Source organism: Zootermopsis nevadensis, unplaced genomic scaffold, assembly GCF_977971745.1.
Source record: "Zootermopsis nevadensis isolate Lab colony 2312 unplaced genomic scaffold, Znev_1.0 Znev_ptg000022l, whole genome shotgun sequence".
Taxonomy (NCBI): Eukaryota; Metazoa; Arthropoda; class Insecta; order Blattodea; family Termopsidae; genus Zootermopsis; species Zootermopsis nevadensis.
Window position 1 is genome coordinate 24,707,694 of NW_028259154.1, and position 20,630 is coordinate 24,728,323.

At 39.9% G+C, this 20,630-nt stretch overlaps 1 protein-coding gene across 11 annotated transcripts in view; it reads right to left on the minus strand.

The window, feature by feature from the left end:
• rsh (Rap GTPase activating protein radish) overlaps positions 1-20,630 on the minus strand; it is a 391,302-nt gene that overhangs the window by 127,197 nt on the left and 243,475 nt on the right. For all 11 annotated transcript variants that reach the window (XR_015536567.1, XM_087353834.1, XM_087353839.1 and 8 more), the window contains one exon: positions 5,643-6,126. Coding sequence is in view for 10 of the 11 variants with exons in the window: in XM_087353834.1 (XP_087209960.1) it covers positions 5,643-6,126 (484 nt within the window). In the remaining variant the exon portion in view is untranslated. The remainder of the gene's footprint in view (positions 1-5,642; positions 6,127-20,630) is intronic.

Here is a 20,630-nt window from a genome sequence, read left to right on the forward strand (position 1 = left end):
TCTCCGAGTGGGACTCTGACAAGGCGTGCTACTGGATGTGTTTTCATCAACACGGACTCCTCTGTCTGATGCAGTAACAACCAACGAAAGTCTGGGGACTAACACGACAATCAATGCAAGTTATGATGCAATATTAACGAGGATACGAACTGGACGACAGGAATGAATAGAATCATCAGGCAGAACGTTTCACATGACATCACAGATTAGTTTTATTCTATCAGACACCGAATGAGCCTGTGGTTAACCGAATGTTGCATCCAAGTTCTATACGTCTCATTCTCATAAAGTACAGGCATTTACAATAGATCTGAAGCACACAGTAGCTTACAGAGGACGTATGACTCAAAGTTATTATTCAGAAACTGAAACACACTCCCTTTTACAGAACACAGGAGGTTCATTATCATATTCACAACAGTCCGCCACTGGTCTCTGCCCTGAGACAGATAAATCCGATTCGCACCCTTACACTCAAGATCCATTTAAAGCATCCTATTGACTAGCTACGGGCTGGACGACCGGGGTTCGATCCCCGACGGGGGCAGAGGATTTTTCCTCTAGACTCTGCGTCCAGACCGGCTCTGGGGCCCACCCAGCCTCCTCTACAATGGGTACCGGGGTCCTTTCCCGGGGGTAAAGCCGGCCGGGGCGTGATGCTGACCACTCACCCCCATCTAGTGCCGAGGTCATGGAAGAGAGGAGCTATACCGCCACTCCCCCCAAGCGCCTACATGGCGTATAGTGAGACAAACTTTACTTTACTTTTTACCTTTCACTTATAGATCTCCAAAATCGTTTCTTCACGTTTCCAGCCAATATTTTGCAAGCAATTATCAATGTCGAGAAATGTCCACATGTCCAAACCATCTCGCCTTCCTTCATTGGACCAAGATATTAATATCTGAATAAGATTACTGTTCACAACGCTCCTGCTTAAGCAGATGTTTACGTCTGCTTAATATCGCCCCTCTATTCGGCCCAAGTATCTTCAACATCTTGTGAAACGCCATAAGTTTGAGCGGCCAAGTTCTGTACGCGTATAAAACATCTTAATGCGTTTGTGCACTGAGCACGTTCTGAAACAATGCGTAATTCTGATATGAAATACAAACATAATTTTGTTTGCTGCCTTGAAACTTTTCCCGTTCCCGTCTAGAATAGACTATAAAGTAAAATAACGAAGATACGAAACACGCATCTTCTCTTCCCTTTAATAGCAATGCGGTATGACATATCATGATTGTACCTAAAAATCTGGTATAAAAGGTTTTCCATGCTTCGATAAGTATAATCACATTAACACTCTGAGATGTGTTGAAAACTTACGTGTTTGATTTTCTGGAAGTCACTAGCAACTCAAATCACGCATAAAGATGGAACAATAAGCAACCGTCTTTGATCAACATCCTTTATCGGAAGCTGACAGGCTCTCGTTTGGCCTTTTACGGAATCCGCTGATTCATTACCGTGTTCACAAGAGCTCGATACCGAACTGCATCACGGATAAGCTGGATCCATTCCAATATTACCCTCCCATCTACGACTAGGTCTCCCAAGTACGTATTTATATTCAAAGTGTTCTAATAAATACTCGCAAAGAGTTCATCTTCCTCCCACGTGTAAACGCGTTACACCCACGCAATAATTCTTGCGTAGTTATTGTACAGGTTAGGTTGGCTGCCGGTCTCAAGGCAGACAAATGATTTAAAGGTGCGTAGGCATCGCAGATCTTGTTAATTGGATTACAAGTGTAGAGGAATGAACAGAATATCCACACACGCGTTCTTAACACCTTGGGATTAGCTGTTCCAAGAAGTTGATCACACCAGAAATTGGAGCGTACCGAAATCCAATTAATATACTTAGTATTTACTACTATCACTGCTACGGCAATCAAATCGAAGAAGACAAGATGTGCAGACATGTAGCACGCATGGGAGAGATACGAAATGAGTACACAATTCTGGTAGAAAAATCTTAAGCATATAAGGACCAGTTGGTTAATGCTGTTCACGGAAATAATCACTGGTTATGAACGGGGGCTGTTTCGTGGGTTGTTCATACGTGTTGTAATAACCCCGATGATGAAGGCAGCAGGCACCGCTGAAACGTCGGTAAACTTCTGCCAGACTACACGGCGCAGCAACCCTGAAGGAAATCATCTTATGACTTGCAGTTGTGAAAAAGTGAAATCTCGGTCGCTGATTAAATACACACCGTGGGAAAGAGGAGGTTGGAGAATGTTAAAGCAGGTGGTGCATAGACTTACCACACTGAGGGATTGAAGAACAGGTGGGTTTGGTGTACTATCATCGTTCACATATGGAAAATCAACATGAATCATATAAAAAAAAAATATAAGGAGTTACTATCCAGGAGACAAAATCGACAATATAACAGTGAGAATCTCAAATGATGTTTATTCCCATTTGTGTTGCCGGTGGTAACGAACATCAGATACATCTGCCTGTCAGAGTGGAGAGCATGGACACGACATGTGTGCTGCGAAAATGGAGCTTTGTTAGCGCGCATTGTCTTACTGAAACAACGTGCATCTTGCCACTGACAGCGCCGTCTATACACCTGATTAACTGCACGTGGTGTTCCTGGATTTCAGTGCAAATGTCTACAGGAACATCCAAAACAAGTTATTAGGAACGCTTATTATGATTACTTTCCTTAAAATGCTCCGATAAATGTGGCGAGGCGGGCAACAGATTGAAATGCAATCTAGTGATTAGTGTATTTGTATAATTGCAGGTAATAAAAGATTCCTAGAAAATATTAAACACCGCGTCCAGACCACGCACCATCCTGTCTAATGGGTACCGAGATCATTTCACTAGCGCAAGGCGAGGCCGGGGTGTAACGCTGACCATTCATCCCATCTGGTACCGAGATTGAGAATGAGAAGGAGCTATACATCTCTCGCCCTCAGCGCCTACATGGCGCATAGCGTAACAACTTTAACATGAATACTACACGCCTAACACACATGATACGTGCAAAAGTAGTATTTGAACCAAGATGAATTCTGTCGGCCTAATTGGAGAAGGGAGACTATTGCACACTTTTATTTTATAATGAGAAATAATAGAATTAATTACTGTTTCGGAACGTAGCCACGACAGTAAACTTGATTCGTTGTAAAGTACTGCATGTCTGGCAAATTTCTGTCCTTTCTCTGGGCTACCTCTGTCATATCTGCGATGGTACGTAAACGGATGCGCTGTGTGAACTCAACCGAACACGTGACTTGCATCTCTTCTCAGATTACGTGCAAACAAGGAGAAATTTCGGTACGCCTGCACGGATCCGATCAGACTACCTGCCACACAGGTCTACCGGAGAAGTTACTGCATCAGCACGGCTAACAGAGAAGTACAGAGTGGGCCTATAAAAATGGTTTGTGCCTTATTTTGAACGCAAAGCCATCTCCTCTTATTTGTCCTCAAGGATATTAATGTGAGTTATTTTAATTGTTCTCTGCGCCAAAATAAATAAATTGTAAACCGCAATACTTTCTCGCATGCAATTTTTTTATTTACAGAAAGGTTGGAAACAAGTGAAATGTATTTACTATGGGTCTCTCTACTGACGACAACACGGAATGTATGTCTGTACGTGGCAATTGGTCATTTATCCGAGATGTAGGGTTCTCGGAAACTCAAAGAACCACCACCTTCAATAACTTCTCGGGCGGTGTTGGCGCGCGGAATACGTCACTTTCAGAAATAAGAAACTGTCGCCGTCACGTCTGGGCTATATATTTACAAGCTACAAACTTTCATGGCTGAGAGTATACGAAACCTTGGAAGTACTTCAGCTGGAAAGATGGACTTCCTTTTATGGTCTGAAACTTTACGACGAGACTAGGGACAATTTCAGTTCAAAGTCAAAGTACAGTTCATACCGTCGGCTAAGATGTTTTCCAAACACACCGAAACATTTTCTCAAAGAAGTGTCATACATTTTTAACACTCAATCTAAGAGAATTCGGTAAGTGACAGTATAATAAATTTCAGACTTTAAAACGGAATGTTTTCGGAACTTCTGGATTCCTGTTATTTTTGGAGCAAAGGAAACGAAAGACACAGGGCTTCAGTCATGGGAAAAACTAAAATACACCATCAAAACTAAAAAGCGAAAATTAAATAGATATTTAAAACTGTAATAAAAATAAAGACACAGGCGTTGGGGAAACGTGGATGAAGACAAACACAAATAAATGAACAAAACTTATCGATTCTGCCCAGAAATATAACTAATATTCCTTCAAAAGTGAGCAGGACACCTAAGTGTTATATTTAAACGGCACCTAATTCGAATTTCGATCAGTGTAAGAAATGGCGAATTTTTAGAGGTTTTTATCAGTCTCCATGAGCAAACAGCAGAAGCAGTCGTGATACACTAGTCACCTCATCATCCTACAATCAAGAGTTTGTGACTGCGACACCTCAACGTCTAGAAGCAGCTCTGAGCTCAAAGGAAGAAGTCGAGACGTGAAAGTTGTAACTTTCAGATTTCGAGAGCGACCTCCATCTATGTTCTCCCATGAGCAAATATTTAAAGTTATGTTGAAAAAGTGACGAGAAACATTTAATTAGGCCACAGTCACAACGTAAAACGGCTTGAATAACACTTCTACCTGTTTGTTACTAACTTGTATTTATACATGAATTCAACTCAAACAGAAACTAAATATCAATTGTTTATTTATTCTTAAACGGGCAAAATGGTGGGCAGAAGGCTCCAGAAATTTCTTTAAAAAATTGTTTGATTCATATTACAAGACTTCGCATGAATAGAATCTGAATAGTAATCACAAGTGTTTATGGAATCCTGTGTGGAAAGCTGACGTTAATAGCCAGAGTAGCCGATGCGCCTATTTTGTGCAAAGACAGATTGAGTTGAAACCTACAGGACGTTTCAACAGAATGTTGAAGAGTGCTAAGCACAGATTAAGTTTAATTGATATAGAATGCACAGAGATATGAGTACTTTCATAAAGTGAGCAGTTCCTACCAAATAATTTTTAACACAGATGTTTTCTAGCGCCGTTTGGACAGCAGGACATCATCGCATTTCAATGCCCCCCCCCCCCCCGCCCCCAGCCCCGATGCTATCTTTTGTTCCATCGAGCTTACTTGTTCCTTCAATTCCAGTGCTGCCACCCTAATCTCTAGCAGTGATAAATTGATGTCGCAAGCGAACCGCAATTTCACTAAAACCTCACCCCGCTGATGAGCGTCGCTTCTATTTTAGAACGAGTGGGGTCTTCATTGCACAACACATTTCGTCCCTGAAGAGCTGCTCAAGTACATTAAAATTACACCGTCTCTTGCAACACGAATTCATAAATCTTCAGTTCTATAAACAAGAGAAGACAAGAGAACGAGGCCGTGCGGAGAGACAGAAAGACGAAACAAAATGGAAATGAGACGTACTCCAAACGGAGTTCGGGAAGGGCATTCCGATAGCACTCGTCTGCCGCAAAAATCACGTCAATAAAGAAACACTTCATTACTGCTACCAAATTTTAAAAGTTACACCGCAGATGCAGGCAGACATGAAACATCACTACCAAGGCATTGGACGATGCTACCAACACTAAAGAATTAAAATAACTGTGTACTCACCGAAACTGGTCCCTGCAATTCAGCGTCTCCTGCTTGATGCTCAGTATCACCGGACCGAGATCCTCGTCGTTGGTGAAGTAATTCCAGTGCTCAGTGCCGTAGAAATACTTCTCGTAAGTTTCCTGCTCCACGGATGTGAGTTCGAATGCCTGATTCTTCTCCCACTGCTCTTCGATCGCCGTCTTCTTTTTCGGCTGTTCCTCGTCGTCTTCGTCGTCCTCCAAGAGACACTCGTCCCCGCGCCCCGTCCCCGACGGTCCCTCTCCCGCCCCATCGTCCGCCCCCACACCACCACCATCATCCTCACGGTCCCGGGTTCGATTCCCACCTCCCTCTTCATCTTCTTCTTCTTCCTCCTCGTGTATCTCGTGGTCAGACTCCGACTCGTCCCAGATGGTGTCTGAAGCGATCTTCTGACGCGAGCACTCGATCCAGTAGCCCGGGGTAGGGATCAGATTGTGCGGGAACTCCTCACAGAACTCGTCTGCAACAGAACTCATCATGTAAACCAGATAATCGTCTACAAATACAGGGTGTGCCACTTTATGTGGAACCCGCCATGACAGCATGCCACAGCAACAGAACAGAGGACACTACAGGGGAATCAGTGTCACAGCGCGGAACGTAGCCGTCGCATGCTAGTAGGTGGGTTCCAAGATAAGTGAAACTCCCTGTATACAATTAGTTATCAAGAGCCTGGAAATACAGCTGTGTATCAGGACACTCGGAATACGTGTAGGCGTATTATTCTGCAAATAAATAATTTAGACAAGACTCCCTGCTATGGGGGCTAATTTTGCTCAGAAAATTTGTGTATGTAGTTTTTCACATATGTGGTATGTATAACAGAATCATATACGTAAAACTGTAAAGACTGTACCCAGGATAAAACATATCAAACAGAAATTAACTGCATATATCCACTAAAGTACAGCTTGTCTAGAACAAAAACAGATTCAGTAATAAAACAAAATCCGATCAACAACCACTGATGTGGTTGTTTGACATAAAAGTACTAACGAAGTCAAAGTTAAAAACTTACAGTTTTCTAGTCTACGTACAAAATTTCAGTTGCGAAACCACAAAACAATAGGTAATATGAAAACATAATGGAGTGGTGGATTAAACTGGCCTGAAATTAAAGAGAATGGATTTGCTTTCCTGATCACAGATATGAACTCAAAGGGGAATATTTTTATTTCGGAGTACCTTCAACCTGACGGTCTTCATGTTATATAATAAAGCTATAAGTAACTCACGATCGCTCATATGAAAACGGAAGATTCATTATCGTTTTTTATAAAAATCTGCTATATGAATTAAGAACACACCAGAATTTAGTGTAATTAAGATTAATTTTAATGCTGGCTGCCAAACTACGTCAAGGTCTCCTGAACAGTTTCTAGCCTTTAGGTTTTCCTACTAGCATTTATTATAAATTTCGTGTATTTTCTAAGCGTGCCACATACATCACAGATTCCGTCCCTCTTGATTTGAAAACACCACTAAAATGTAAAAGAAAGTCTAGGCCTTAAGTTACAAAGTTATTAATTATGTAATTTTCTCAGTCTTCCACTCTCAGTTTCTGTCTTAAGTTAAAATATATTACTCAGAAAACTGTTCTAAACGCCTTCAACTTAAGTCAATGTCAGTCTCTTTCGATAAAATTGTTTTTGATTCTCGCATAACATAGATCGATAAAGCCAAAAATGAATTCCACGCAGTTCACTGTAGAGCATTTAATTATAAAGTAGTTTTGGAGATTCACCACTGTACGTGGATAGATACACCGCCATCAAAATCCGTGCTCGTCTAAAACACGCAAGAGATAAGCGAATATAATGAAACTAATAGCTGTCTGAAGTCAGGAAGCACAAAATACATTCTGATAAGAGCAACTTGATGCCGGAAGCATACATCGATAGCCAATTACGAGATTCCATGGCAACGGGAGTTACAACAACTACAGAAGTCACAGTAACAACCAATTAAGCGTTGTCGGTCTAAAAAATATAAATCCTGTTTTAAAAATGGCAGTCCTACGAATTTATCAGGGCCACGGTGGTCTAGCGGTTAGAACGCTCGCCTTGTAATCCTGGGGTCTCGGGTTCAATTCCCGGCGGTGCCCGAATTTATAACTTGTGTTGGGCAAGGCCGTGGTCTAGGCAACACGGAGGTTTCCTCCGTGGCATCCCAACAATTACTCCATTCACACACAGAAGAAGGCAATGGCAAACCACTTCTGGATCATCTGCCAAGAACGTATATGAACAGGTCCCAGTCCGAGAAAAGGATGGAAGGATCCTGTTCATATGGACCTGTCGTCAGACAGAACACTAAATAATAATAAGATGAGGTGGTCCAGCGGTTAGAACGCTGGCCTTGTAATCCTGGAGGGTCTCGGGTTCTATTCCCGGCGGTGCCCGAATTTATAACTTGTGTTGGGCAAGGCCGTGGTCTAGGCAACACGGAGTTTTCCTCCGTGGCATCCCAACAATTACTCCATTCACACACAGAAGAAGGCAATGGCAAACCACTTCTGGATCATCTGCCAAGAACGTATATGAACAGGTCCCAGTCCGAGAAAAGGATGGAAGGACCCTGTTCATATGGACCTGTCGTCAGACAGAACACTAAATAAAAAATAAAATACTATTTTGACTGAGCTAATACTTCACAATCAGTCGGGAACGGAAGTTAAGAAATCGACGTGTGACAGTTTCGTTGGGCAGCTCGTTTTTATTTTAAATTATTTTGAAGTTTCGTTTATAGGAGTCTGGACTATGTGCATCGTTCTTCTAGGGCCTTGCAAAATGGCAATCGTTGTCGGGACGACAGACATCGCGATGCTCGGCGCCGTTTTCCAGGGTCGTGTCTAGTGGCAGCTTTGTGTCTATCTATATATTTTTTGGTTTGGTTGGCATTGCGACGCTCGGCGAGAAATTTAACAGGGTTTTGTCGAATGGCATTCCTGTGCATTCTCCAAGATCGTAAGGAATGGCGTCCATAAACTTACAGATGCGAAATATGGGATTTAGGTCAGGGTAGCGATAATGGACATAGCGACGCTCGGCGTCGTTTTTCCGAGGTCACGACGAATGGAATCCTAGGTTTATCTATTCTTCCACAATGCTTTATTTTCGAGCTACAGAAAACTATCATAACGAAATTCGAACTGAGGACACGTTTTCAAACTTTATACAAAAGCATGCCAAGTTTGGGACAAATTTGTTGATCCCTTTCCGAGATACAGGCGTTGGTGTTGAGACTTTTGTTTCTGTAACATCCTTTTCGAGACAAAAAATTGACGGTGGAACCACGGTTCCGGAGAATTTGACGTAAATACTTCTATACGGAAAGGAAGTTTATATATTGGCTTTATTCTAAATATTTCCTTTATACATGCTTTACAATTGAGTAAAGTTTGATTAAGACATTGCTTAATCAACTTGAATTAGTTACTCTTAAGATGGGTCTGTGGTAGCTGAAATGAAATGTAAGGTAAGGTAAGGTAAGATGAGGTAAGGTAATGTAATGAAATGTTTTATAGGTAACAACAATGCCGAGTAAACAATTGACGTTTCCAAGGTAACATAACAATGCAGTTACACTTTTTCGTTTCACTTTTTGCCGAATGACACTGACCCTAAAATATAGACGTATTTACGTCAAAAAAACCCAATCTTAGCGTTATTCTTGTATCGTGCTCAGTGCTACAGGAGCTGCTATCACTAGAAATCGAACTCAGGACACATTTTACACAGTTCTTACCCATTTTCATTCTCAATCTGGTCTCAGGTTATAAGCGTACCACGTTTGGTGCAAATCGGTGTATCCCTTCTTGAGCTATAAGCGATCCAAGAACATAGAAATATAAATTTCTACACACCCACAATTAAAACCTTATATTCGACGTGTGTCTAAGGTTAATAATGTAGTAAGTGAAATAGCAATGCGGTTATTTAATTAAAAGTCATTTAAAGACGGGTGTTTGAGCTAATCCGGCATATGTTAAGAGAACGAGGTTAGAAACTGTTGAAGACGGACAATTTGGAGCTGAAGATGCTATCAGGTTCAGCGACTTCCCTGACATTGTGACTGTCATGTAAACCAAACACTGCGGCAGAACATGAGGGCTGCAAGGTGTGTGGGTATGAAGAGACGGTGGCTGCCGAGATATTGAATTGTTTTGCCTCTAACAACGTAACATGAGGTCTGAAAGCGTTCGCTTCGAGTGTATCACGCCTCATCAAGTCTGCATCATATTCCTTCACACATAACAACATCTGGAAGTTGCCTCCGCAACAAGACTTGATTTAAATTGCATTCAGAAATCAAATCAAGTAATTCGCGTTTCCTTTAAACGTTTCTGTACTAGTCAACAGAAAACAGCGTTGTAACCATGGCAACTGAAAGGTTTTGTATGAGAAGAGTGTACTTGTGTTACATTGCCCTCTGAATTCTCTAACTATTCCTCAGATATACAGATTACTTGAGAGACCTAGTAGTGGATGGAAGAATAATATTTAAATAAATCTTGAAAGTGCATAGCTCAGATAATTCAATCCGTCCAAGCCCGACGCTCCCTGTAGAATTTCGAAACGTGCTAGATTTTTACGGTGATAATCTGCTAGCCCCAGTCCAACATCCAAGCTGGAGGGTCGCCCACTGTCGGCCATCCGCGATTGATTATTCGACATATTAGTAGTTACCTTCAGAATTTGGAGGCCGTATCCTCTGTCTGCAGGCCTCGGACCCGCCACGACGTTGTACGATTGAAAGTAACACCATTGTAATTGCATACATAAAATTAAACCCTCATCCACAACCGCACAGGGAACGAAGCCATGTTGTTTGTGCGGCACAAGAAACAAATGCAAACGCAATTAACTGAAACAAACAGTATACGGCAGTACTACCATTTTTATTTATTTGCCGACAGGTCCATATGAACAGGATCCTTCCATCCTTTTCTCGGATTGGGACCTGTTCATATACATTCTTGGCAGATGATCCAGAAGTGGTTTGCCATTGCCTTCTTCTGTGTGTGAATGCCACGAACAAACCGGGGAAGCCCCCGGAGGAAAACTCCGTGTTGCCTAGACCACGGCCTTGCCCAACACAAGTTATAAATTCGGGCACCGCCGGGAATCGAACCCGAGACCCCAGGATTACAAGGCCAGCCTTCTAACCGCTAGACCACCATAACATCCAAAAATTTCTCTCATGTCGCGAAGCAGCGAAACAAAGAAATTTTGGGAAAAAGAAAAATAAACCAGTCGAACTAGGGTCATCAACTGACGCGGCATCACACTTGTTATGAATGGCGTGACATTAATATCGCCACAACGTATCGGAATTGCATCAAGCACATAGAAAATACCAAAATTTCGCTACACGTGCATGTCACTGGTTCAGTTGAAAATGAATTGAACTGAACTGACGCTGACTTATCCATCTTGTTCAGCTTTTTTTTCAGTTTGCGTGGAATTGAAATGACGTGGCTAGTAATGAGCAGTCCTTATTCAAATCGATATGGAAATATACGTATGGCCATTATTTTATAAAATTTTAGAAGGAAATGCATTTGGAATTTTGATAAATTTCAAATAAGATGGACACGGACGCAAGGAAAATACGGCGAGAGATTTAGCTGAGGCTTAATTAACCGATTTTTCCCTAAGCCAGCTTGGGAGAGCCGAGTAAAACTACGAACACATCAATAAGGGTACCTGGTGCTCTTAGGTTTATTTGTAAGTTAGCCAAGAAGTGAAGTCTATATTGACGGGGATTCTCCAGATACAGATACTTAGGAGAATAGTTATTTGTTGAATAACGTATCCCATAAAAAAGATGTGTTTGAAATGAGTCTCATCCCTTGAAAGATATTAACAGAACCTCCAGTTCATAAGATTTCACCATCTGTCTGTTAATGCCCAGCTATTGGCACAGCATTTTTCTTTTATTATTTCGTCAGAGGAACGTTAAACTATAATAAAGCGTTGCCATGGAGCTGGCTCATGTCTTGACATTCAGTGTTGCAACCTGTCTAGGGCGGTGGTTATGAGAGGGGTTGGGAACTGGCACAGTTCCTGGGGTCAAGAGAGCCTCTGCTGTCTCTGTTCATTAGGACACCGTCTCAAAGCTCTGATCTTTATTGGTTTATAAAACTTAATATCTCCAGATGATGAGAGTGTGACGCTCTGTCTCAATGTATATATTCCGGTAGAAGTTTAATATTCTTATAACTCAGCATTTAACATTGTATTTTGCATTCATGGCGACATGTGATCTGAGAGGTATAAAGTAATTAAAAATTATAGTTAAAATATATAATGGACAGTGGCAATATGGAATTAAAAACCAGAAGTTGTTAGAACTGACAAAATAAATCTGAAGAACACAGATTGTTTGGCTGTGAAATAAACTCAACTAGCTCAGAGAAAATTCGGATGGAAGAATTTTGTGAAGTCGGTAAATTTTATCTTTTTTTTTTTTTTTTCAAAAACAAGATTTCTTCAACGGCTCAGTAGCAACTATTTCTCATGGAAGTTTAAAGAAATAGAATTAATTCTTTTAGACATGGCTGGTTCCTCTGTTTTCAATGGTGACCTGTCTAGTTTGATTGCAAGACACATCTCGGGCAGCCAAAAAACCATTCAGGAAACGTGGCCACTGGTCACATCATACAAACTCTTCCACAACACAAACCACCAACTATATTTAAAACACGCCGTTGCTTAGCAACTGGCCGAGAGCAGTAATGACACAATGCAACACAATTCTGTATTTAGATATGCAGTGCCAACAACGTACACAGCAATAATACTAAAAACCTAAATTATCTCGAAGTATATGAGTGGACAGGACACAAAATGACAGAAACTGTAAACACAGAACTTGTTATTGCATTACGCAACTTAACATAAGACTTAAAACTTAATAACGATCCCCATAATAACACTGATAACGTTGCAAATGCTGTAATGAGAGAGACGTAAATGCAGATGTTACAATTTAGAAGAGTGGAACGATGTTCTCTGAAATCTCTTAAAGCACAGCGTACGATGTAGGATGGATGAACAAAACAAATACGAAGCAATAAACAAAAGGTGGGAAGACGTAGAACAAGAACAAAAACAAAAACAAAGAACGTGTCTTTTAGGCATTCGATGATTTCGGCCTTTGCATGTACAGTGTGGTGCAAAATTCATGACACACTTGAAATAAAAACGAATATGATGATATTTTCTTCTTACGATTCTGTTCTAATGTAAGGACTTTCCATAGATGTCCTTAGATGTTTATAAGCACGTACATACATAAACGTTTGCTTTGGACATTCAAAATGGCCGTCTTCCATGTTGATATGCGTTCAATTCAAGGGACGACAAGTATGCCTCGACTTTTAAACCCCTTGCGCAATATAATACCCGACGACATTGTCAGGTCGGCGCTTTCGAGGCGTCGCGATGCTCCTCTTGGCCGTGTTGCTAGCTACTGGAGTCCGCTCACTGTAAGGTAGAACACCAAACGATACAGGCTCTAGGCTTGGTGTTCGAGCTTAGAGTGGACGGACCCCAGAGGAAACCGTCACACATCATCTCCGCGACGTCGTCTCGAGGCTGCACTCTTCTACAGCCGCCAGGGTGCAGTATTTTCCAAGGCGGCGACAAATTCACAGCTCCTCATCCAGTTTATACACACGTCTAATCACAATTTAAACACACGTTTGAAAGTCTCAATTAACTTGATTTGAATGTTGGCGACTGTGGCTCAAATCTGCTGGATTAATTTCAGAATGAACTTTACATTAAACTCTTAAAATGGTCGAATTACTGTGAATATTTTATAAATTATTATTTAAATTTTATTTACACTTTACTTCATCCAGAATAGCAGTAAATATCGCTCACATACATCGTGAATAACAAGATACTAGCTGTAAAACACCCCTTCCACTTAATCTACTTAAATCTCGTGCACACAGAATAATTAAGTCATAATTCAATTACAAGAACACACTCAAATTTAACCAGCTGTTATACTGACTACGTATCCCGTTTACACTCATTTATCATCATTATATTTAAAATTATTGTTTATATTCTTTCACAGGCATTTTTCTGAGTGGAGTCAGGAAAACCACCTCAGTGCATGAGACCTATGAAATGATTTTCGAACCAGGATCCTCCAGAATACAAAACGGAAGTAAACTCCGCTCTTCCGCAAATTTCGGTGTTTTTTGCGATATCGCATTTAAAACACAACTTTGCTGTTATTTAGGTGGTGGTGTGACACCTTTGAATTATCACTTATCACCAAGGTTGTCTCAACGATGTCTGAATTTTGAAATAATCGTTGGCCACCTGAATTCGTGGCACGCGCTGAAAACTCACTGACAGCCCCTCTAATGCATACTAACACGCCTAACACAGATTTTACGCCAGTCTCGCAGTCGATTGAACGTCTTTGTGTTAACGCTACAGGATATCAACACAACAGCGTGCGAGGTGGTGTAATACAGTGGCATGAAGGGATCAGGAAGGGGTATCGCTTCTGTCTTAAACGCGAACCGAAGAACCTGCGACGTTCCACGTTTAATTAGTGCTAACTCATATGAAATATTCTGGAGGTACCCTCTTCGTATCTCAGCAGGAAGTTGGATGTCGTAACTTATATGTCTTCTATTTTACGCAATCGTTTCAGAAAGATGTCGGTACAGAATTTTTTAAGTAGTTCACGACCATTTATTTACACTTTACCATGTATAACAATTTTATACTACCTTACGAACTCTACGGGGCATATTCCTTATTGGAACGCTAACATTTGCTAAACTAATCAAGAAAGTCTTCGCCATTTATGAAACCCAAACATTCATTAAAGTGTTCACACGAGTCCGTATTGGACTAAGTTCGGATCATTCCTTAGGCATTATATATTTAAGATACTCTTTAATATTATCCTCCTATCCACGCTCACGTAGTCCAAGTAATATCTTTCCTTATAAATTTCAGACTAAAATGTATTTCTCACTTCCCTCATGCGTGGTACATGTCCAGCCATCTCAACCTCCTCTGATCACAGTAATAAAATTTTGGTAAATTCCGAAGCAGTTTTATCCAGGATTCTGTTAACCCTCCCTCTTGAGCGTGCATGTTCTCCTCAGCACCCTGTTCTCAATGTTTCCATACTTTAATGCCACAGAAAAAATTTTACTCTCGTATATTATATAATTCCATGAAGGCAACTCGCACGGCATGACCTAGCATCGTTAGATAACCCATGAATTAACCAGCTTTCAAAAAAGCCATGATCACGTCTCCCAACATATCACGAATGACGTATATCTCAAATCTATCGATACCGTGCAGTCTCTGGTGTTGATACAGATTGAATGCGTGTCATATCTGGCTTCTGATATCAGCGCTGGCTATAGCAGTCTCTCTGAACTATCACGAATCCATAGAATTAATGGGCGGACGACTCATTGAATTACAACGTACAGTTAAGTAAATAGGCTAATATTTAATGGTCTGCATGGTCATAACTCGTTATTCACAGTCAGGAAGTCTTGGGCTCAGCTCCCAAACTGGTTATGTCGGTCACATAGATTTTCATACATCACTCAATGTAAATTCAGGCATAATGTTTTATAGAACACTACGGCCTCCTTTCAATTTATCATCCAAATATCGTATAGTAACATGTTCAACTGAGATCACCAATAATATAAACAAATAAACAATAAAAATAATTATTTTCTGTCATACATTAACTTTTGTTATTTCGGCACTGATTTGATTCAAGGACAGATCCCGTATAAAATGGATCGAAAATAATAATAATAATAATAATGACATCATCATTATTATTAATAGGTTTATTGACTTCACTAGACTAAATTTTGTCCATGTTTCATATGTGGAAAACAATTAGAACCAATATTTTCTGGTATAATATCTTAAAAGGCGTGGTTTATTAACTACAGAATTTAAATTTTTCGTGAATTATTTTATTTTCAACTGTTCACATCGTATAATCGAATTACCAGAATGATTATTCGTGTAACCCTAAACATGCCAAGTTTCATACGGACAAAATAAATCTTCTTCTGATGATGATATATTTCCATGTAAACGTAAAATTTCTGTTCTTAAACATCCAAAAGTAGTTATATTGGCTGAATTAGCGAGATGTGGCTAAAACGTTTCTCCATTAATCTTATTATTTTTCAAATATACACCTGCTTCGAGTCGCTATATATCGTGCATAGCATGGAAAGTGTTAAAAATTAAATTATTCGACATTCTTAAAATTAGATGATAATTAAATGCATATCATTGCCTTCATAAACAGCGCGGTAGGACGTTGGCTCCTAAAGCCGTAGGTTAAACACCGAACAGCTGAAGGTAAGCCAGAGTGACATGTATTTGGTATGGAAGCAAAAGAATCTGAGCCTGACTGTCAGGTGCATTAGCTTGAATACTTGAGAACCTTAGTGCAAGCTGGTGATTGAGTTTCACGCGCTCGAACTTCGCACTACGTGAGTTCTGGTTTGCTAAATGCACTGCGGTTCTGGAATGGATTGTCTACTCACACAATGGAGCCGTAGCACGGAGACAAAAAAGGAGCGACTTTAACCACAGTCTCGTGCCGTAAGTTCAGACCCCATCGAAACACGAGAAATAATTATCTCGCTTTCCTTTACGGAGCAGAGTCCTTTTTAAAAATATAACAGTCGCTCAGTTAGTTAAGAAACTTTCCTAATGTTCATAAAACTAGAATCTTTGTTACTAACCTGAGTCAGGTAAGTGCAGTCTAAAATCTATTATCGTACTTCCTCAAACGTCATTTAATATTATCCTTTCATCCACGCGGAATTATTCCAAGCTGTTGTAGTGATACATTCCCCGCCAACCTCTCACCCTCCTTGGGTTTATAATCGTAATAATATTTGGTGACAAGTTTGAATCTCAGCTGATAAAAACATTTAAACGAAGAAACTATGTCGTGTTGTGTGACTCCAAAGCGAACATCGCACGTTATTTGTAGGTGACTGGAAACGAAGTGTTGACTACAGCCAATTAGAAGGATGACAAATATTATGGAATGAGGAGATTCCTTGACTAAACAGCATTAGGGTGATTAAAACCAAGCAGAATGCGATGGGCAGTGTATGTAGCGCGAATGGAGATGAGAACGGAAATGAGAGATGCTGATCGGAAAATTTCAAATGAAATAACCACTTAAGATAATATTAAAATAGTTCTTCGGAAATCTGCTGCAAAGAGTGAGGGACAATAAAAAAATACATCAGAAAATGCTTTAAAATGGCTGAGGTCCGAACCGTTCTGAATCCAAATATTTCGAGTTACCGCCACGCTAACCTCGTTGGTCGTGTCACAGAAACAAACCAGGCACGATTAAACTTCTCTTCAAGCACTTACACAGGCTTCTGAAAGTACTTCAAAGAGAAGTTATCTGATCTGCGAGATTCTGTGGGATTTTGTACTGACCGAAGTTTCGTATCACACTCTAGACGATCACGTTATCTCACGAACTTTGCCACTCGACTGGAAGTTTTACGAAACTTTCTGGAGAGCTTTTTGTACTCATCCCTTCTTCTATAGGACCATTGATCCTAGGAAAAGAGGCACAACTTGAAAACAACGTATTGGCTATGAGCGCTCTTACGTAACAGTCGAAGCATCCTTCTTGATTTTATGGAACGAGATTACGTACCTAAGTTATCTCAGCGGTACCCACTGCCTCATGCAGTAGGTTAATTTATGTACACTTATAATTCCCGGGGCCTTTCACAGATTATGAGAACAAAATTATAACTACTATGGCAGCGGTGAAGTCAGGAAGGAGCACTGAACATTGCTTAAAGACGCTCGTGTGTGTGCCCACGAGCGCCGAGGTAGATTATCAATCACACGACAGAGAAACGATTGTGAATTTCCGCAAAATTTAATTACACAAAGTCTTCAAAGAAAGAAATAAATTGGAGCCTACCTTCGGCTGACAGCTTGAATAATGGAATCTCAATTCAATAGGAGATCGAGAAAAGTAGATACAATGTGAGAAGAAACCGTTACTTGGAATCTGGGAGCTTCCTTCTCGTTAGGGAAATATATAATAAATTGTGGTCGTCTAAAATAGTATTCTTTTCTCATAACGTATTCAAATCAAACTGCCTGTGAAAATGTTGTATTTTACATCGTCACCCTGATGATGGAGTCAGCGAGGACACGTTTCTCCGAAACGTTGACAATGAAATTGTTTGTTTCAGATTTCTCGTGTATACAAGAACTGATGATGTTTGTAGCGTATCCTACAGAACATGAAGAGACTTTCATTTATGATGTCTTGTGCAAAGGGAGAATTATATGGCGTACGTACGTATAAATCTTTCCAGTATTATTTCCCACGCGAGTCATTTTTAGGTGAAGAGAACGGGTATCATATATAAAGTTACAAGTATAAAATTCTATATGGACTGTTACATCTATAATGAATAACGGTAAAGGTTATAAGGATACATATAGTAACGAGTAGTATATAAAGATAGCATAAGATTTAACAGTTGTTTTGCAGGGAGCAAGGGTTTTATGTCAAAATTGCATGGACTGGAGGCGACTACGTATCCCTGAGTGCCATGTCCTGTGTGTTACTTGTTTTTGGGAAATCAGATCTAGCTAACCTTACGCGAACACCGCTACAAATTCCAACATTCATTTCGCTTATTCAACATTTTCACCGCAGACAGAAACTTAATGACTGTATACGAAGGGTCCTTCTTCTCCAAGTTACGAAAAAAATTCTCCTATTTATAAAACTCGAAAATTTATCACCGTCTTCATGAAAGTCTCCATAAACTCCACACCCTCCCAATGTATTTATTTGATATACATACTTCAATTTTATTCTCCCATCTACGCCTAGGTCTCTCAAGTGGCATTTTACACACATAACACAAATACAAGTATCAGTTTTATCAGCACTGAGTGGAAAGGAAGAAAGAAAAAGGTGTGCACTGCAGAGAAGTCAGTGAGAACGGAGTGAAATTTGAAACAAATAATACCTACCGAATCAATGGCAGTTTAATAGAGGGTGATAATCAGACGGCAAGGTCCAGCAGAAACCCTTCTCTAGGTGACCAAATAACGAAAGCATGTAGGTCACCACTACGGACCAGAGATGAAATCCTGGATGCAATGACAACTTCCGACATCTCTCACGAGGACAATTTCAGGTCCCAAGCATCAAACCGACAAGGCAGTGGCCACAATTCTCCTCATTCACCAGGGACCACTCACTTTGTGTACGAATTCTGTGCCGTATTTGATGACAATCGGGCGGAGCGTGGCTCAGTATTAAAGGTGACGTGATACAGAGAGCATTAGACTAAGATTCGTCTTCAATATTTGAAAACAAAGTGTGAATATAATAATTAGATTTACATGCGAGGAATTAACAAGAGGTCGGAGGTCATTTATTATTAAGAGCTGCATATGTTGTCGTCTTCGCTAAATATTTTTAGGGCCATGAAACCAATGACAAAGTGATATAATTAAAAAGACCCATATATATATATGAATGATAATATTAATATAGGTCTTAAATAGTGTGAAATTCAAGTGGTTCAATGTGATGACCAGTCGACACACTAATAACCTATTTACTTATGACGAATTTTGATAATATTCTCCCATCTACCTCCATGTCTTCCAAGGGATTTCTTCCTTTCAGGATTTCCCCACTAGAATTCTGAACGTGAACAGCATGGTGGTCGTGCTCGACAGGTTTTCAGGCCCAATTAGCAGGTCAGCTAATATTCCTCGCGTAATCTCACATTGGCAATTAACCTAAAAGTTTCGCAATATGTGATATATGGAATTGTTAAATAATAAACGATTTATCATATACAACAGCGTATACTTTATTGTGAACTACACGTACACCAAATTCAATAGGTCTAGCTAAGCTGGTCCATGACCTATGGAGATGTCGCTTGGCGGCCATGTTATTGCTTCAAATTAAACAACCGAAATTACTGTATCAAAAGTCGAATGTTTCCGGGGATCCATTTTTACACATTTCATTATTCCAGTGACAAATCGATTGATTTACGACTGTACCATTGAATTTTCCTTATAAAATAAGAAGAATTTGTAGTTTAGATGCGTCACGTTTGTGTTTCACAGAATAATGAACAACTGACCAAAAATATGCAAAACACTACGAAGATCAAAAGGAATACCTACAAAAAGAAATCTACAAAACAAATAAATCAATAAAATGGTTGCATTAATAAATATATATTAGTTTTAAAGATGAAAATAACAATAAAAAACCTGAGGATGATGCAATAGCATCGAAACATGTCGTAAAATAATAAGCGCTGAAATGTAACATCGTAATAACGATGAAAAGCGCTAAATTTTAATTTTAATTTTAACAACAACATTTTAAAAATTAAGTTTGTGTATAGACTGAAATAATAAATAAATATATACAAAATAAGAAGAGTAGATCGGAAATTAAAAAATATATATTTGTATATGTATGTATGCGTTTCATTATATAAAGTAAGTTGAGACGCTGTTCTCTCCAACCATCAGAATTGCAAATTACAATTACGTATAAACACACACAAAAATAAAATGGTCTTTGTGCCTTTATTGCACGCATATGAATCTCCTCGCATGTAATCGATTGTCGCCAGGGAGACTTCCTCCTACCCTCGACTCCTATAAAATTTACGATCCTCTCTTCCCTGGAAAAAATCACTGCACCCCGTGTCCGCACATCACTATATTATTTTAATAGTCATATTTATGACAATACTCCATGGTACTAGCATCAAGTCGATCACCCCACTTCACTCCAGTGCGATCAACAACGCATGCGCAGTGAATCCATAATTGTTTTCAAATAATATCAATACTGGGGACTAATATATTTCGGTAAGGACAT